Below are 16415 nucleotides of genomic sequence, written 5' to 3' on the forward strand. Positions count from 1 at the left end.
CAGAGCTTTAATGCCCAAATGCAAACGCATTAAGTATACTTCTAAACATTTTTACGCCCACCACTGTGATGTCACTTCCCTGGTTTGTGCCTGCAGGGCGAAGCTTTCCTCGCTCCACACATCCTCAGGGCTCTCCAGTTCTTGAACCAATCCCTCACCAAAGGAAAGCAAAAGAAAAAAGAAAAAAAAAGAAAACAAAGCTGTTTTATTTCCCGCAAGTTGCTTGAATTTTCATGTTCTCCTTGCCATTGGTGGTAAGGTAACGCCCCTTAACACCAGCCGTCCCTGAAGGGCAGCCTTCAACCACAGCATATTATGTCCATGGCACTAGACCATGCTGTGAGAAGTTGGCCTGATATATGATGCTCCCTAGTTCTAGTGATCACCTTGTATCAGTCCAAACAACCCTTATGGTGATTGGTTGTAAGTCAACCTTATAGACCAGCTATCCTAATGGTAGCATGGACAAAGCAGTCTTAGGCTAAACTCTATTGGCATGTGAAGCCAGCTGTTTTACCACATATAACCCCATGAATACCACATGAAAGGACAACACACAGGTAGTTATGAAAATAAACAAGTATTTATTAACTAACAACACCTCTGAACTCTTTATGAGGTCTGAGGGCTAAGCACATGACAAACTCTTCGGAAAAATACACTCAAGTTGCCCGATTTACAATGGTGCCCTAGGGGCACGACAAACCATATACTAGAAACAATGGAATGCGAGGAAAGAAAGTACTGTAAGAAGATCCAGAGGCTGGAGGATCGCTGGGACTACGCTACTGACTAGGTAAGTAAGGAGCAGGAGGCCCACGGGACTCACGTGCAGAGTGGAAACTCTCACGCGGGATGCGTACCAACGTCTATGGATGCTACAGTTTACAAAGTTACGGATTCCGGACGAACCCGGCTGGATGGAGGGAAAACAACAGTGGACCTGAACACTAGGATAGTGAACACTGACCTCAGCACCTAGAAGCTTTAGTTACCTAACCCACAGGCTGCGGGTGCATAGGGCTGAAGTGGTGTCGGGTTTGCTGCGTTGATCCCGGTGATGCCTGAAACAAGGAGTTGCTGGCAGGCAGCCAGATGGAGGAGTCCGGTGGTTCCAAGGATGGAACGAAGAAGGAGGAGTCCTGAAAGGGAAGGGGACAGTCTTGGTCACTAGCCAGTGACGGTGCTGGAACCAGGCGGGAACCAGACGCTGTCGCCGCAGTCAGGTGGAGGACGGGACACTTCTCTCTGTAGCTGCGCGGACCAGGAGCTGTTCTCGACAACCAGGCTGGAGGCACGAGCTGTCCCACGTAGTCTGCTGCTGTTGGCGGTGTTGGATCGTTGATCTGGTCAACAGGCCTTGTCAAGTGCAAGCCACGCGGTGGAACAAAGATGGCGTCTGGTGCGGACCAGGAGGGTCCGGGGTGCTTCTCTTTCACAGGGAAGCCAGGGCCGGTCTGGGGGACCAGACCAGCAGTGATGGATTCTTCGGGTCGTCGTCTCAGAGGTCAAGAGCCAGCCGGCAAGTGACCAGACAACAGGACAAGCAGCAACCAGGCAAAAGGGCCCCACGCAGATCTCGTGGATGCTGGGGGGCTGGTCTTTGGTGCAGGAGCTGCGTCGGTGTGGGGCTTCTCAGACCCCAGTGCACTCACTCGAGGATCCCTCGGCAGTCGTGCTGGAAGCGCTGTGCAGGTTTCTTCAAGATGGCCGTCTCCAAGTTGCTCGTCGCACCCACGGGTCTCAGCTGTGCTGTGGATGTGGGTAGAGGTCAGAGGAGTCTGGAGGTCCGGGTCTCGTTGAGCTGGGTCATTGGGTTCCAGGAAGGAAGGACTTGCAGCAAACCGCACAAGAGCTTGATGGTGCCTGCGAAGCAGGATGGTCACTCCCTGACCATAGGGGAGATTCTTCAGGCTTCTGATGTTCAGGAGGTCGAAGGTCAAGAGTTCTTCGTGGAAGTTGTCAAGATTAATCTGATTTGGAATGGGACCAGCTCCTACCTTTATTCAGCTAAAGGGGGCTGCACTACGACTAGGTCCCTCCCCTGGGTGGGACCAGGAAGGGGGTGGTTACACCCCCTATCCTTTGTCCGGTCTTGCGCCAGTTCTGGGGCTGGAGTGCCCCAGGAACTGGTTTAGACCGGACTATGCACAGGGACTCCTTGTGTGCCCCAGGCATGTCTCATTCCTTTCAGCCCTGTCCTACCTAATACACAAAATCCTGTCTGGGGTGGTGCTAGCACCTCCCAATGCAGGAAACCCTTTGTCCAAGCCTCCATCGCTGGAAGGACTCCCAGCAGCAGGAGGTCAGACTTGTGTCTGTGGTGGCAGCATCCATTTTGTGATGCTGAGGCTCGAGTTAACTTTAACCGGGGTTCACAGTTACATACATGTCGTGTCCCTCTAGAAGGGTGGAATGCTACCCCCGTCGCCAGAATTGGCGAGGGAGTAGTATTCCAATTCGTATGACACCTTACTCGACATGTTTTGATAATGCTATACCAAAGTTAGCATTTGACCGGGAGGTTCATAATGCACTTAAGAGTATATGGTATAGCGTTATCATGGAACAGCTATTAGGACTTGGTTCCGCAAGCTGCAAACGGGCTCAGCTCATGCCAGAGCACCATCTCACATAATTCCAAGCACTCTGCCTTCAGGATTGATAAGGCCTGCCATAGGAGTGACTAATAGGAATATATGTGTCCATTTTAGGTTTAGATATAGGGATACTATATCTAAAGCATAGGGTGATTACACCACCTTGCCCCAGCTGTCGTGCAGCCAGTTGTGTCTGTTTATATGGCCAGCCAGGGGTGGCATAATGCATGCTCCAGCCCCTGGTAGGCCCTGGGGACACCTATGCCCTGGATACCTAAGGTATGCTTTACAGGGACTGATAAGGTGGCCCAGTACCAATTGGTAAATGCACCTAAGGTACATGGTTGTTAATTTCGAGAGAGAACAGCTAGGCTGTGGGTCTGATTAGCAGGCCCACAGCCAGGGAAAGTCGTAAACCAGTGAAGCAATAAGCAAAACTCGGGGGTGACCATAGGATTGCAGACCCTACTCTCCTACACATGCTGCTCTGGACAGTCTATTTGAAAGCCCACTATGATCCCCTCTAGCAGTTGCCTTCCGGGCCAGTAGCCAATGGCACCCTACATCGCTACTGCGCCTTACACCCAGGGTGCCTGCATCTGCTCACCTCCCATGCAGACCGGGGAGCAGATGCGTTCAGTACTCCAATGTATTACTGCATGAAATATGAACAGCCATCTTCTTGGATCAAAGGCACCCAGTGCATATTTATAAAAGAAAGTCCAACTTCAGAACCTGTTACCTATTGTCTTAAGAGTTACATATGTCTCGTGGTTATCAAGTAAAGTTTCTACAAATCCCCTAACTTAGGGGCACATTATCATGGCGGACGGACCTGAGTGCGTCCGCCACCATAGAGCAGGAGGGAACCTCCGCATGGGCTACGGAGTTCCCTCCTGTGCAATTAGGATGTGACCGCCACCCTGGGGGTCACATCCTCTATTTTTAACATTGCGGCGGGTGCGGCTTCAAGCTGCGCCGCAGCAATGTTAAAAATGCACGCATTGCATTTGTATGTAGAAAGTGGCAGGCACCGCGCGGTGCCTGTCGCTTTCTGCATACAAATGCAGGGGGGTACCATAGGTACCCCCATGTGCACCCCCCACCCCCCCTTCACCTAGGGGGCCTGCAACGGGCCCCCTAGGTGACACATGCTTTTCCACGGCGGAAAAGCCGCCGTGGAAAAGCATGTTTCAGAGCCCATCCTAATCTGGCTGACGGTGTCTGAGAGACACCGTCACCATATTAGTGCTTTTCCGCCACGGTTGTAAGCCAACCGCGGAGGAAAAGCTGCGGACAGAAACCAGGACCCACCAGCCATCCTAATGTGGCGGTGGGTCTTTGGTGGGTCCGCAGAGTATTTTCCGCATCCTCCGGGCCGGCGGTGGCTTTCTCCGGCCCGGAGGATGCGGAAAATCCTCCATTCTAATGAGGCCCTTAGTTACTACATAGGATGGAAAGAAAAAAAGAGAGCTTCGCCTGCAAAGTGTCAAATACTGACCATAATTAGACACTTCTGTTTTCAACTGTTCAGCAGTTAGTGTTTGCTGAAGGAGGTGTAAAAACATGTAATTCTCACATTCTGCTTATCCTCCAAGCTCTGTAGTAAAACAATAGCTACAAAGATTCCCAGGCTTGATTAGAGAGGGGACACAAATATGCACTCACTTATATTGTTACATTTGTGATTTGTTTACTGGCCTGAATTGTAAATCACCAGATTCGCCTTTCTACTAGCTTGCGTACTGCCTTAACATCTCTGACAGTGACTATTACTGGCTTGCATTGGAAGTGGTCCTTTGATACTGACCAAATCAACCCGTAAGATTATCCATAAGGTGGACTAAAACCAATGTACATTTTAAGGTAAAAAACAAATCCAAAAAGAAGTTTGCTATGTGTAGGCAAGTTATTGAAAAAGTTAATAAGTTTCTTTATTCTCGGTTTACTTTCTCACACAATCTTTCTTTATGCCACTATGGCTTTTGGTAGTGGTCAACCAAAAAGAAAGTTTACCTACTTGGGATAGGAAAAAAGCATAAAAATGTGGAGGGGACTCTTTAGCCTCTGCTATTCTGGCAAGGACATGTAACCATATCCTCACTGCACCCTTCCCAAACCCCATAAAATGTAAACTCTGACCATCGGTGATCAGTAAAGCAGAAAAATAAAGTCAATGCTTGGTCCCCTATTTTTTGTCATCATGGCTTACCATAATTATTTTCTGTGAAAACAGCATGTTTCATACTATTACACGAAGGAGGTATTTTATGAGTGGTTTGCATTTTTTCATTCATAAAGTGATGAATAAATTTTGGATCAAAAGGACCTTTAACAAGAAGACAAAACCAAAAGCATTTTCATATTAAAAAAATGAAAATGATAAAAAAAATTAAATGGAGGGGAATTTGGGGAGAATAACGCTTACCGTACGGTCACACCCCGGGCCTTCAAAGCTCTGTAAAATTCAATGCCTTGTTTATTAGGTACTCGTCTGTCTTCCTCACCCAGCATTAACAAGACCGGTGTTTTCACCTATGGAAAGAAACGGTACACAGAGGTGGTGGTAAACATATAGTTAATAAAACATACATTCCCTAGGCGGTGCAGGATCAGACTGCATTGAAGAATAAATAAAAACGTTACTTGCCCTGTAAGCATCTGTTGGTAGCTTTTACTGCTTCACACTTAGAAGGCAATGCGCGTGGGCACAGACTCCATGTTAGACTGATTTCCACACAGCGGGTTAGAGTAAGTATTGAGCAGGGCCTTTAGCACTGGTGGCGCCTGGTGCGACAATCTTTTTCAGCGCCTCCCCAACAACTCCCTCAGATTTTCTCACTCCCTACCACGCGGCAAAAGGGCCCCATATCTCTTCATAGCCCCTCCCTCGCATACATGTCATTTGTTTTAAAGCGCTGGTAAAGGTTGGATTTTCTAATCCACTTGGCTATCCAGTTTAAATATAGACCTGTTCTTTGCAGCAGGCATATGAACCTTCTGTGCTACTTTATGGGGAATCAAAACTCCAATCCCTCCCTCTAGCAGGAAAATTAATCACAAGAGTTATCCTTACATTTTTATTGCTGCCTGAAATCTGGACGCACAAGAAACTCTGCATCAGCTGCTTTTAAATCATAAGTTATTGCTAAACACAGAGCCCCAACCTGAGGTCAGCACCTCCCCCTCCCCCACCCAGGTCAGCACCCAGTGTGGCCGCACCGCCCTAAAGCTGGCCCTGGTATGGAGTGACAAGCGAACACTCTATGGTGCACCATATGTATTGTAGAAGTTATATAATAAAAGCACAGATCTGTAAGTAGAGCTGCACACTTGATGGGAGGAAGGTAGGCGCATGTAAATCTAAAGTACTATACACTAAGAACAGATGCTTACAGGTTAACATTTTCCGGTCATAGTATGTGTTGCTGTAGATACACATGCTCTGCACAGACTGTAAAGCAGTCCTACCCTGCAAGCGATGGCTAGCACGTAGATGATGCAAATGTCTGATCTAATGCCCTTAAGACTTTCTGGTCAGCCGTAGCCTGCGGGTAGGCTATGATGTCCACACAATACTGCTTAATGAAAGTGTGTGATGGCTGACTTACATAAATCAGCCATCACTGTATTACAAAGGAAGGTTATGGTTGCTGCCTTCTTGAGTGTAGAGTGCACCCTGGGGATAACAGGAAGGGCTCTGTTAGCTATAGGGTAGCAGGCTGGGATGCACTTGACTAGTCATCTGGCAATACCTGACTTGGAAATAGGCTGACCATTGTGAGGTTTTGGAAAGGCTACTAATAGCTGATGGGACCTGCAGAAGGGCTTGGTCCTGTTGATGTAATACATGACAGCGAATTAGCATTGAGGGTGTGAAGGACTCACTCAACTGCCAAGTCTGGTTGATGGAAAAAGACTGGCAGATCTATCATTTGGTTGAAGTGGAATGGGAAAATTCTTTTGGGGGCAACTTCGGGTTGGTTCTGAGAACAAATCTGTCCTTGAGGTCTTTAATTAAAGATGTGAAAGGAACGTGTAAGCCTCCAACTCACTGATGTATCAGAGAGGTGTTACGGCTACAAGGAAAGCTACTTCCAGGAGAGGAACTGCCAGGGTCAAGAATACAAGGGCTCAAAGAGGGGCACCCATGAATCTAGGAAGGACCACCTTAAGGTTACATACGAGGGCAGGGGGGATACTTTGGGAGGAATTACCCTGTTGAGGACCTCCAGGAAGGCTTTAATTACTAGGATGAGAAAGAGGGAGCAATGTTCCCTATTTTGTATGTGGTCATAACTGCTAAATGCAGCCGTATAGGAGTGTAGGCGAGATTTGACTTTTGCAGATGAAGAGGATAGCACCAGGTGAGGTCCTGGACACTAGGTTTAGGAATGTCCAGGTGAATGGAGATTCAATAATCGACAAACCTCTTCCGGTTTGCGGCCTAGCAGGCCTGCATGGTAGGTTTTGAGATCTCCACAGGATGTCCATGCATTCCTGTGGGAGGCATAGGTATCCAAACTCGAAGACTGCATGTGCCAGATTGCTAGACTGAGCTGCCAGTGGTTTGGATCTCTCATCCAGCCTTAGATGCACACTACCATTACAACAAAAGTTTTACAACGCAACATCCACTACATCGCATGCCATTACAATGCAACCATTACAACGCATGACACTACAACGCATACCACTACAACGCATGTCATTACAACGCAGTCATTACAACGCATACCATTACAATGCATACCATCACAACGCATAGTACCCTTACACTATCCAACACTTACCCTACTGTTGCACCCCCTGGAGTTAGAATAGTAATTTTACCCCTACACTATCCAACACTTACCCTACTGTTGCATCCCCTGGAGTTAGAATAGTAATTTTTACCCCTACCCTATCCAATACTTACCATACATGCAATGTAATGGTATGCGTTGTAAAGGTAGTATGCGTTGTAATGGAATGAGTTATAAAGGTAGTTTTTAAAAATTTGTTGTAATGGCATGCGTTGTAATGGAATGAGTTGTAATGGATGTTGCGTTGTAAAAAATGCATTGTAAAGGTATGCGTTGTAACGTCATACATCCGATGATAGACACCTCATGGAGTTTTGAGCACTAGTCTGTCTGGAAAATGTGGGGGTGAGAGCAAGAGATGCTTGCCACATCTTCCGAACCTGGTATGTAAAGCATGGGAGAAGGTGCAAAACATGGGCAAAGATCCCTGACCAGTTCATCCATAGTGATTTGCTCATGGACTGTTGGTGCGGGTACCTGGAGGTGAACTTTGGGCATTTTGTAGTTTTTTCAAGTGGGGAAAAAGTCTATCTGTGGGGTGCCCAGCACTGGAACTCCTGAAGAACAGCTTAAGGGTGGAGCTCCCACTTGTGGGCTTGTTAATGTGTCCTGCCGAGCAAGTCTGCCAAGTCATTGTTCGCTCCCGGAAGGTACTCTGCCAGAAGATGTATGCAGTGGCAGAGAACCCAGTGCCAAGTCTCTTGCGCTAGTGCTGAGAGTGGGGTAGAGTAGTTTCTAAAGGCAGTACATGGTGGTCATGTTGCATATTTTGATCAGGTCTACTTTGCCCTGAATGACTTGAAGGAAGGCATTGAGAACATGATGATTGGCTAGAAGCTTGAGGTAGTTGATGTACTGTCACTGAAGATGAAGGCCAACCTGCTGTATTGTCATATAGTCAAGATGTGCCTCCCTGTCGACGAGAGATGCCCATGTTTATGGTGACTTGTGGAATGGGGTCTAAGAAAGGCCTGCTGTGCAACAGGTTGTTGCTGTTCCACCACTACAGAAAGTGATGAGCACTGGTCTTTACCAATACTAGACCTTATTATTGACCCTCTGCTTGTGTCCATAGAGCCCAGATGCATTTATGCAATTGGAAGCTATTATAATGCAGGGGGCCATCATCCCTAGAAGGCACATGAAAGTTCTGACTGTTAGTTGATGGCCGGGCTAAAAAAAGAGATAAGCGCTGCTGAAATGCCAACACCCTCTTCTAGCTAGGGTAGATGTAGCCTTTGACCACAGGTATGCTAACTCAGAAGAGCTAAACGTCGAGGGGTTGTAGGTGGGACTTGGTGGCATTTACAGTGAAACCCAGGAAAGGAGGTAGGGAGATTGCATCTTGGGTGTGAGCTAGGCATTGTTGCTTGACTACGCTCTTGATCAGCCTATAGTCGAGGTAGGGGAAACATAGATGCCCCCTCTCTACATTGGTGGCTACCACTGCTAGGCACTTTGTGAATACCACTGGAGCTATGGCTACCCCAATGGGAAGCCCTCTGAATTGGTAATTGTGGCCACTTGCTACAAAGCAGAGGTACTGGCTGGTGGGCAGGATGGATGGGGAAGAGAAAATGGGTGTCCTTGAGCTCTAGCGCCATCATGTAGTTGTCCTGTCAAAGCAAAGGGGTGACATCCTACAGGGTTGTAATATGGAAATGTTCTGACAGGTGTATTGATTACTGAGGGGCCTGAAGACCAAGATTGGCTTAAGGTAGCCGTCCTTCCTGGGTATGAGGATGTAGATTAAATGTCCTTTCCCTAGTGCTGAGTGGGTGGTCTTTCTACTGCTCATTTGTGGCGGAGTACCTGGAACTCTTTATCTAGAAGTCTGGGATGTTCTCCGCTCTGCTGAGCGTATATATGTGCAGGGTGGGATGGTGGCAGGGGTACTGCCCATACACACTGATCTTTTAAAAACTATATATATATTTTTATTGGTTTTCAAATACATAGAAAGGTACAGTATTATAATTGTGGAACTTCTTGGCACATAACCTCAGTTTGTAATCAAATAAGACCACTTGCATATATATTCAGATGGGAGTTCAGGGGCCAGTGGAGGCTCTCTCATGGATAATGTGATCTCTCTCGGTAATCTAAGCCTTCATCTAAATAGCAATCAAGGAAGGATTATATCCATATTCATATATGTCAGGAGTGTACCAAGAACTAAATAAAAGAGAAAGAACTTGAACAACAATACCAGCTCCCCTATAGTACTCACTGATCTGATATGATTTCGACCAAGCTAGAGACAAAATCTTACAATCTAACCAAGTCATCTGAATTGGGATTGGAGGAGGGAGGTGGGGCAAGTCAGTGCTTCGAGGTGGAGGCTCATTTTTTGGAGCCTAACCTCACGCTGCCTCTGTTTTTATTACCCCTGTAAGCACCCCAAGTGTACCCTCTGCTCGCTTGCTGGTGGAAAGACTGCTGCTATCTCTTGTATGAATGGGTGGAAACAGGGGAAGTGGCCTTGGAACCTCCCTCGAGACTGCTGCCTCTGAAAAGAGCCTTTGGATGCTGTGGTTTTAAAGGTACCATCGATTTGGTGATATCTGTGACCCTCTTTAACTTATCGAGCATCTCACACAGCTGGGGCCTAAATAGGGGTTCACCATCAAAGGGCATGAAATGCTGTTGGACCTCCAGCTTAAACCCAATAGAGGGAACAGCTGATAGTGGTGTTGAAGGTGGTCTTGCCCTCTGGCACCATCTCCTCATCTCGCATACTGAACTCTTCAGAGAGATGTTTGACCAGCTACTGCATTTCTTCATACTGGACCTTATTGCTGTGGTAGAAGAGTCTACCTGAGCTGACTGTGCCCCGGTGAGTAACTGCACTTACTTGGATTACTCAAGTTCGTATGTGATACCAAAATAAAACGTATTGTTTAAGAATAAAGTTCAAAACCACAAAGGTATCATTCAAAGGTTAGAATAACGCAGGATTTATTCAGTCATCCTGGAATTCTTCATTTTTAAATGTACATTCCATTTATCAAATCATGATGAAAATGATGTAAATCAACATTCTTAATCCATAACCCAATGCATTTCGGACTGGTTTAGCCCTTCATCACGGATAGGTTCCGGTCTGTGAATGAAATAAAAAGTAAAGTCGAACGAAACATATAGCCAGCAGCTGAAAGTATTAAGCAGTGTCGGAACATATCAAAGTGAAGTGCCATTATGCAGCGCAAACTAATGCATAAGGTGTATATTCATGCCATGTCTGAAGCATTAGCTATCATAGGTGCAGTATTCTAAATAGAGCGATGCTTTAATGAAATGTGCATATCGGAAAACACACATGTGCGGACGGGCGTGAGTTAGTCCGAAACTGTTCAACATTCAGTGAGCTAATCTGAAACTGTTCGATGTTATGTAAACTCCTATAGAGCAATCTAGCAACCGGCTACAACCCTGTGTGATCACAATATTGAGATCAAAATGAGCCAGGCGTCTGTGAAAGTCAAAAGAAAGCATCATAACTACCCTGCGGTGGAAAAACATGCTCTGCTGCTAAACAAACATGCAACGAAATGCTGTTGTTACCTAATGTGTGCTCAAGAAAAACTCAGTGTCCTCATTAGAGCAATCCGAATTGTGAACCCGAACGCTGTGGACATCTGGTAAAATGTTGTCTGCCAACGGAACTTAGTGCAAATGAGAGTGAAAATGGAAAAGGGACTCCAACAAGGCTGAAAACCCAAGAGACCGCCATCTTGGAATGGTCAATAAACGCATAAAACATACTCAATAAAATCAGACGCGGTCAAGTTTTAAACAAAAACTATAAACAGTAACGAAAATGCACGCATAATGTCTAGAGTCTATAGGAAGCAACTATATTCTAAACTATCATTAAGACCATGTGGCTGTAGTGAGTCCAACATTTTAATCCAGTATAGTTCTCTGCGTAAAAGCAACTTGTTGGTATCCTAACCTTCTCTGGGTGTAACGTTTTCTAGAACCATAAACCGGAGTTGGCTGACATTTAAAGTTGATTAGTCTGAAAATGTGTGGCCACACATGATTTCACATTGCTTGTATGTATGTTAGACTTATGTTCATTAATGCGGACCTTAATTTTGCATTGGGTTTTGTGAGGGGCATGGCCCCTGATGTACACAGGGTCAATGGGGAAGGTTTATGCTACCTCCCTGCCCTTGGTGTCACTATACTGTCCATAACAGATTCTCTGAATGTCTGGTGGACGTGAGCATATCATTTAACCCTTTCGATGCTGATGACGAGCTCAGCTCGTCATCACCCACGGGTGTCGTGTGCTGATGACGAGCTGAGCTCGTCATGGTGCCACTAAAATGGCATTTTCCAGCACAGGGGGGGGGGAAACGGCCAGCAGCCCTGTGGTTAAAATTGACAGGAACTGCACTGTCTGCTCTAACTTGGAATCTGCTCATTGAGGAAGTAGTCTTTGAAGACATGAATGTCCACCTTGTGGAAGGTGGCTGTCCGCTGGATAATCACGTGGAGCTGCCCTGACGGGAGATTGAACAAGGTCTGAATCTCCCAGGGAGCCAACATCATAGTCATCCCATTGGTCATCTGTTGGCTATGCCTCGAAAGGTGTTTCATAGCGGTCGACAAGTCCGAAGGGACTGCCTAGGTCATATGAGGAGTGTGGAGATCCCTCTGGTGACTGTGCTAGAGCAGTGGTAGAGGTGTACCTGATGGTGGTAGGAAAGGTGGAGCATAATGGAGTGGAGGGCTGAGGTCGCTGTCTCTATGCTTCTTGGGTATGGAAGCCAGGAGGGTCTCAGATGCAGGTTCTTTCTCAAATGATCGTCTCCTCTTTCGAAGCAGCATCTGTGAGTTTATGCGGGTGAAGTTTACCAAAATCTTCCAAGCAAAGCGATGAATAAAGTGACACTTCTGCCTCTTATAGAGCTTGCAGGAAAAAAGGGTCTGCTTTTATGGTTACCCCGACTTTTTGCCTGGTGCTATGCTGGGTATAGGTACACCAGGGGTTCCCCATGGGCTGAACATGTATTGGGCCACCCATCGGAGACCACTCAACCTAGAACTACAGGCCTGCCATTGCAGTCTGTGTAAGCTGGTGCTAGCACCAATTATGACAGATATAGGTTTCCCTATATCTACGGTCCCTGCACTTAAAACCTATAAGTGACGCCTAAAGCAGGCCTTTCAATCCTGAAGGCAGGGTGCTTGGTCCTAAGTGGGAGGGTGCCCCTGCAGGAGCAGGACACCTCTACAACATTCGGAGTCCATTCTCCCGGGTTGTAAGTGCATCAGCCATTACGATACATAGAGTGGCCATGCGTCATTATGGGATGACCATCTCTAAACTGGCTGTAACAAACCCTGTCATGTTTGGAATCAAACATGTTGGAATCATACCCCCACACGATAAACAGTGTGGGAGGTATGATGGTGTGCCATGCACTGTAAAGCTCCCCCGGGAGGTCCTCAGTGCTCCCGGTACCAGTCATCTATACCCGACCAGCACAACATGGCTGCTGCTGACCAGAGACATGCTTCTGCCCTCCTGCTGCTCACCCAAGTTCGAGCATGGAAAGGCAGAACAATAGGTATCCTGTCACAGGGAGGTAAGACCACCTCCCAGACAGGCTTCAGTGTATTGGGGCCGGTTGGGAGCACTTGCCAGTGCCACTCAGTCTGCTTGATGGGCACATTGGTGCCTCCTTGCCTCATTCAGTTCAAACCAGCTCAGGGAGCTATCAGCTCCCGCTGTGGCGCAAAACTGGACAAAGGACATGGGAGCATCCTCCCCACTGTCCGACCCCTCCCCTGGGAGGGAACCCTGAATTGTCCCAACCCTTTCCTTAGGGTACTTAAGGGCTTACCTGTAGGTGGGTTCCTAGATTCATTGTGGGACAAGATTCATTTCAAGACACCACTTATTCGACCGTCTGGGCACTCTGGACTGCAACTATGTAGACTCCTGATGCTCCTGGGTTCGTCGCCCTGCTTGTCTGCTGCAACATCCATGCCTGTGCTCCATTCAGGAACTGTCAAAGGGCTGTGGACACCAAAGACACCTGAAGGAATCTCCCTTGAAATGAAGGAGTCACTTCCCTGCATCTGCAGGCACTACAACAAAGCTGACCAGTCTGCTGATTCATTGGCTCCCACGCACTCCGAAAGGCTCTGCAACCCAGGTGATGGTTCTTCACATCCCTCGAGTCCTGTCCTGTCCTCTCACCAAGTTTAAGGGCAGTATCCCTCGTCGGAGCCGTAGGAACCGAACGCCTGAGCACAGCATGGACTTGCTGTTGCTAAGACTTGTTGGCTTCCTTCCACCAAGATCTTCGGGCTCCAAGATGCCCCAACTCAAGCATCTCCTATGACCAAGATCTTCATCTTCACCGCATCACTTGCATTGTGGGCCTGCATCTTTGGTTAGCTGCTTGAGGTCCTTTGGCGACTCCAGTGCCCCCGGCCTGTGGGTCCTCTTGAGGGTCTTCTTTGATTTCAATGGGCTCCCCTGATTGCTCGGTGCCTGCTCTGACTCCCCTGCTTGTGGTGAGTCACACGGCTCTTGCTGGTCCCGACACTGCACCTTCTTCAATTTCCACACTGTTTACAGTTGCCAAGCCAAACTCAAGCAATGGATCACCCACAGCGCTGACGAATTAGCACCCCTGAAAAAGCACCAGATCAATTCATGCAGCAAAAAAGCTCCCTGGTTCGATGATGACCTTAAAAAATCCAAGAAGCTATGCCGCACCCTAGAGAAAACATGGAGAAAAAACCCAACCACCGACAACATGGCCACCCTCAAGGCGGCCACCCGCAAATACCACCAACTGATTCGATCCACCAAGAAATCAGTTTTCAAGGATCGTCTCGACAACAGCGCCCACAACAGCAAGGAACTTTTCAACATCGTCAAAGAATTCACCAACCCCGCCGCAGCATCTAACGACATCACTCCCTCCCAAGACCTCTGCGATGCGTTATCCTCCTTCTTCTACAACAAAATTGCCGACATTCACAACAGCTTCGAGAACACTCCCGGCGAACAACCCTCCCCACCCCCCTCAGATCCTACACCGCCAACTAACAACCTCAGCGCCTGGAACCCAATCACCACTGAAGACACCATCCGCCTGATGAACTCAATCCACTCTGGATCGCCAACCGACCCCTGTCCCCACCACATCTTCAACAAAGCAGACTCCATCATCGCACCCCACCTCCGTGATGTCATCAACTGCTCGTTTTACTCTGCCACCTTCCCAGAAAGCTGGAAACACGCCGAACTCAGCGCCCTCTTGAAGAAACCCACAGCCGACCCCTCCGAACTTAAAAACTACCGACCCATATCCCTCCTCCCTTTCCCCGCCAAAGTCATTGAGAAAGCCGTCAACAGCCAGCTCGCCGCCTTCCTTGAATCCAACAACTCCCTCGATCCCTCTCAGTCCGGATTTCGAGCCAAACACAGCACCGAAACCGCCCTCATTGCAGCAACAGACGACATCCGAACACTTCTGGATAACGGAGAAACAGCGGCCCTCATTCTCCTCGACCTCTCGGCTGCTTTCGACACAGTCTGCCACAGCACCCTTATACAACGCCTCAGCAACATCGGCATACAAGGAAAAGCCTTGGACTGGATCATCTCATTCCTCGCCGGGAGAACTCAAAGAGTCCGACTTCCCCCATTCATCTCAGAGGCCACTGAAGTCATCTGTGGAGTACCACAAGGTTCATCACTCAGTCCCACCCTCTTCAACGTTTACATGAGTCCACTCGCCTCCATCGCGCGTCAACACAACCTTTAACATCATCTCTTACGCCAGCGACACCCAATTATTCCTTTCCCTCACCAAAGACCCTAACACCGCCAAAACAAATCTTCACGAAGGCATGAAAGAAGTAGCCGAATGGATGAAACATAGCCGCCTAAAACTCAACTCAGACAAAACGGAGGTGCTCATCCTAGGATCCTCCCCCTCTGCCTGGGACGACTCTTGGTGGCCTTCCGTTCTGGGCACAGCTCCCACACCCACAGACCACGCACGCAACCTGGGCTTCATCCTAGACTCCTCGCTCTCGATGTCCAGACAAGTCAACGCAGTCTCATCCTCCTGCTTCAACGTACTTCGTATTCTCAAAAAGATCTTCCGCTGGATCCCCCTTAAAACAAGAAAGACTGTCACCCACGCACTGGTTACGAGTCGACTGGATTATGGTAACACACTATACCCCGGAATCACAGCAAAATTACAGAAAAAACTCCAACGCATCCAAAATGCATCAGCGAGACTCATATTGGTTTCAGTTTCATAAACTTTTATTCGATTATCAATTGTATAATCATAAAAAGTACATACAATAGAAAAAGCTTTTCGGTGCATGAATGAGTTTAAAAATAAGTCGAGATATAAAGAAACAAACTAAGAATAAAATTTGCAGTTTTGTATGCTTCTAGTTAGCTTGGAACATTTTGACGTATTGTTAAGACTGCTTTTAGAAAAGTCACTATAAGTTTGGCTTCGTGTGGCGTGTTCAGAGACTGCAAAAAGAGAAACGCAGAATAGCATTGTCTATGGCCACTGGATCGGAGAAGTGGAATAATCCACGTTTTTCGTGGCAGTTTGTAATATTTGCAAAATAAAACAATGTGGATCGTTGACTGTTGAGAAATTCCATCACATGGACAGTTCATCAAATTGCGGGACCAATTTTGAGTTTCCGGAAATGAAACTAAACGGGAAAAGATGTTAAAACGAAGTCTTGTTAATAAAATATTTTCGTGGTTTGATAAGAAATACGTCAAATATGCTTGTATGCCTTTGCAAGATTGTTGTGCACAGATTTTTTCGTTAGATGGTTTTAAGATCTCAGCTTGGTTCCGTAACTCCCTCAAGTGACCCAGACACATTGATTTTAATTGTTTCCTGGAAATATCTTCTATCGAAGCAGGATCTTCGAAGTAAGACTCATGGTCCAGGTCTTTGAAGAAGTTCCATATGTAGGTTAGTCAAGGAAT

General features: G+C 47.3%; 1 protein-coding gene across 1 annotated transcript in view; it reads right to left on the reverse strand.

Annotated features, from left to right (window-relative positions):
• The window catches only part of APEH (acylaminoacyl-peptide hydrolase), an 883124-nt gene that overhangs the window by 35243 nt on the left and 831466 nt on the right, over nucleotides 1-16415 (reverse strand). Inside the window, exon 21 of the mRNA XM_086938781.1 lies at nucleotides 5029-5135. Coding sequence (XP_086794907.1) covers nucleotides 5029-5135 — 107 coding nt within the window. The remainder of the gene's footprint in view (nucleotides 1-5028; nucleotides 5136-16415) is intronic.

The sequence above is a fragment of the Lissotriton vulgaris genome, chromosome 9 (assembly GCF_964263255.1).
Source record: "Lissotriton vulgaris chromosome 9, aLisVul1.2, whole genome shotgun sequence".
Taxonomy (NCBI): Eukaryota; Metazoa; Chordata; class Amphibia; order Caudata; family Salamandridae; genus Lissotriton; species Lissotriton vulgaris.